Source organism: Palaemon carinicauda, chromosome 10 (genome assembly GCF_036898095.1).
Source record: "Palaemon carinicauda isolate YSFRI2023 chromosome 10, ASM3689809v2, whole genome shotgun sequence".
Lineage (NCBI taxonomy): Eukaryota > Metazoa > Arthropoda > Malacostraca > Decapoda > Palaemonidae > Palaemon > Palaemon carinicauda.
In genome coordinates this window covers 54699026-54702319 of record NC_090734.1, presented here as the reverse complement: position 1 = coordinate 54702319, position 3294 = coordinate 54699026, and the positions used below count along the sequence as shown (strand labels likewise).

At 38.2% G+C, this 3294-nt stretch overlaps 1 protein-coding gene across 1 annotated transcript in view; it reads left to right on the top strand.

Annotated features, from left to right (window-relative positions):
- Window positions 1–2511: 2511 nt before the first annotated feature.
- The window catches only part of LOC137648011 (uncharacterized), a 2750-nt gene continuing 1967 nt past the window's right edge, over window positions 2512–3294 (top strand). Inside the window, exon 1 of the mRNA XM_068380955.1 lies at window positions 2512–2530. Coding sequence (XP_068237056.1) covers window positions 2512–2530 — 19 coding nt within the window. The remainder of the gene's footprint in view (window positions 2531–3294) is intronic.

The window sequence follows — 3294 nt, the reverse complement described above, 5'->3', positions numbered from 1 at the left end:
ATCGAGTAGAGATAACGGGATTATTTTGTTGGATTTAAATGCTCATCTACATAATGGTAGATTTTGGAAAAATAATAGCTGTAATTAGAGAGTCGTTGTCCTATGAGTGTTTGAAGGATTCGTTAGAAATATTCCTTATTCCACCATTTGTCCGGCTCGAAGTTATACTATTTAGTTACTATAGATCATTATGTTCTGTAGTCCTCCATATACCACAAGTTTTCCAATTAATATGCTCATTACGAAAGTACTCTGTAGGATAATTTACCCGTTTGCTTTAAAATCAACCAAGATATTTTCGTTAACTGGAATAATTATAGAGGAATGTGATTGAAATTGTATAAAAAGGTGAGTGAAATAGTGCTCAAAATGCCTTATTTTCTAATCCAGCTAAGGAATATCTCGTCTTGGCTTCACGCAAATTTCGAAAAGTTCCAGGTTGGAATGGTCAAGTGAAGGTGTATCTTGCTGCCGCTCAGGAGAGATTTCTTTTCTGGAGGAATAGTGAGAAACTAGGAACTAAAATTGACGGCCTTAGATGAATAACGGCGAACAAGGCAATTTATCTGAAAAATACCGAGGATGTTTAATAAACGAATGAATAAAGAATGAATGAAAGGAACACAAATAGGAACTTGATCATGGAGACTTACGCCTATTTGAATCATGATTATTAGAAGTCAGCGTAATCAAGCTACGTAATTTTCTGAGGATAAAGCTACTAGTAATTACATAATCACTGATAACTTACAGCCAAGGTATTAGTGTAGGAAATCATTTTGTGCTCATGCCCCCTGAGATTATATTTTTTTGGAAAATTAGAGAATATATTACTGGAAAATTAGTATTTCTTACTTTCATTACAAAATCTTGGAAAATTATGTCGTTCTGAGGACAATATATTTTTTTATATGATTTATCAATAAAGCAAATTTCTCAAAGTTTTTGCTAGAATGTAATAGTGGTCTCATTTACTGCAATACAAATCCTTTTAGATTCAATAAACTAAATTCTGATTGTATTCAAAGTGCTATGCAGTCATCAGTATTTACTGTTTTCATCACAGATTATTTATTATGCAAAGTTAATAGTTAACTTTGGTTACTAATCAACCTTAGAACAACAACGGCTATTTATTCGGTTGCTACTAGCTACTATAAATGAACTAATAATGAATTAGGTTAGATATATTTCATGAAACATTAACGGTTATCAAATTACATTGAGGCAATTATACAATATTTTACAAGTTGTATCAAGAATTTTTTAACCTCTTTCCACAACCTCTAAAATACAAATGACTTCCTTATTTCCTCAAAGTCTTCAGTGTCGGACTGCCCGGGGATTAAGTACCCCCCCCCCCCCCCCCCGCCACCAACCCATCCATTGAAAGTGTCTATTGGGCTCCTCAATAGAATAGTGAAGATAATTATATATATATATATATATATATATATATATATATATATATATATATATATATATATATATATATATATATATATATATATATATATATATATATATATATTTATATATATATATATATATATATATATATATATATATATATATATATATATATATATATATATATATATATATATATATATATATATATATATATATATATATATATATATGTGTGTATGTGTGTGTGTGTGTGTGTGTTGTGTATTTGTAGTGAATACTCGAGGGACAAATGATACCACAGTATGAAATATGGCAACTCGATTTGTAATATTTTTAAGCGTTCGCTGAGGTTGGACAAGTCTCCGCCCATTTCCTTGAAAGTAGTAAGAAGACCAACTCTTTCTTTGTTTTGTCACGGTAACACTAGAGACCTCTGACGAACGATTCCCCTTGAGTGTCGGCAAACTTTTGAATCTAAGTGTACATCGCATGCTGTCGTGCTGGCCAGCACGCGCCAGCACGTACCGGCATGTGCCGGCACGCGCCGGCCGGCATTTACCCCTGTATAGTTCAAAGGTATGCTACCTTTAACTAATAGGCCGTAAGTTCACTCGTTCGCAAATGTGGGCCGGCCAGCAATCACTGCCGGTCGGCAACTGGAAACCCTAGCACCCGACTGCCGCTCGCTAAACGTAGTGGCCAGCAGATCTCGGGATGTGCTTCTACTGCCGGCAGGTAAAGGTAGTGATACCCATGACGGCCGACAGTGACTACGAACCAGAGAGCCTCCACCTACCCGGTTCCCAGCCGTTTGAGCCGGCAGCCGGGCTAGGAGAACAAAACACTAGCAAGAGAAACAGTATGGATGTAAGGTTTTAAGGCGGCATTGCCATACCACCTTCATCCAGAAAGAGTGAACATAAGGAAGGGGAGAATGTAGCATTCAGGCTTCCTATATATCCATAGCCTGCCGGGCTCTACCAGTAGACATGGAAGGGAGACCAAGGGAGGTCTGGGGTTCACTCTGCAGAGAGCTGAGCCGATCCCCCATCATAACCTTTTCTAGGTACAGAAGTAGGACTGCGGCTAAGAGATGTGATGGCTAGACCATCACTAAGTAAGAGAGGGGGGAACGGGATAAGGGTCCTGTAAACTTTGTTCTAGTATGAGACACACCCAGCAATTAGGGAAGCTCATCCTAACCTAGAGTTTGTCTCTAGAGAGGAAGGTTGGCAATACTTGCTATCCTCCTCCAAACCAGAACCAAGTTAGGTGTAGTTATTTCACCAGGCAACGGAGAAAACTCATTCTCCCGCCCGAGAAAAGCCAAACAGGACAGTCTGCTAGACCACTAGAAGAAGGAATCATCTCGTACAGAATCCTTCAGATGTGGGCTAGGGAAGCAAAGCCTCCTGTGTCTGCACCTAACCTAGCAAAGGAAACTCATTCTCTATGCTAGGAAGACGCAGACCAAAGACTAAAATTCTGATGTACTGTCCCAACCTCAAAAACCAGATACTCTGGTTAGCGGGTCAGGACAGAACTATCCTAATATAGTTATACCTGAATATTGTTCAGATAATACCACTAGGACTAAGCCTACGGCTCACTCAGAGGGAGAATGGGATTGAACTTATCCTCCAGGGGAGAAAAGAACAACCGGGGATGTGTGCGAGAGTATACTAAAGCCTCATAGGCTACTAGCATAGGTGAGGTAAGAATCGATTACCTAAATCATCGAAACTCTCTTGTATACAATCTTGGAGAAGAAAACTCAACAATATCTTATATGTATAAAATATTTGCCTATAGCTTCAATAACATAACACTCGGAAAACTTATATCATGCATGAAAGTACTAGGGCCAGACGTCCAGGCTAC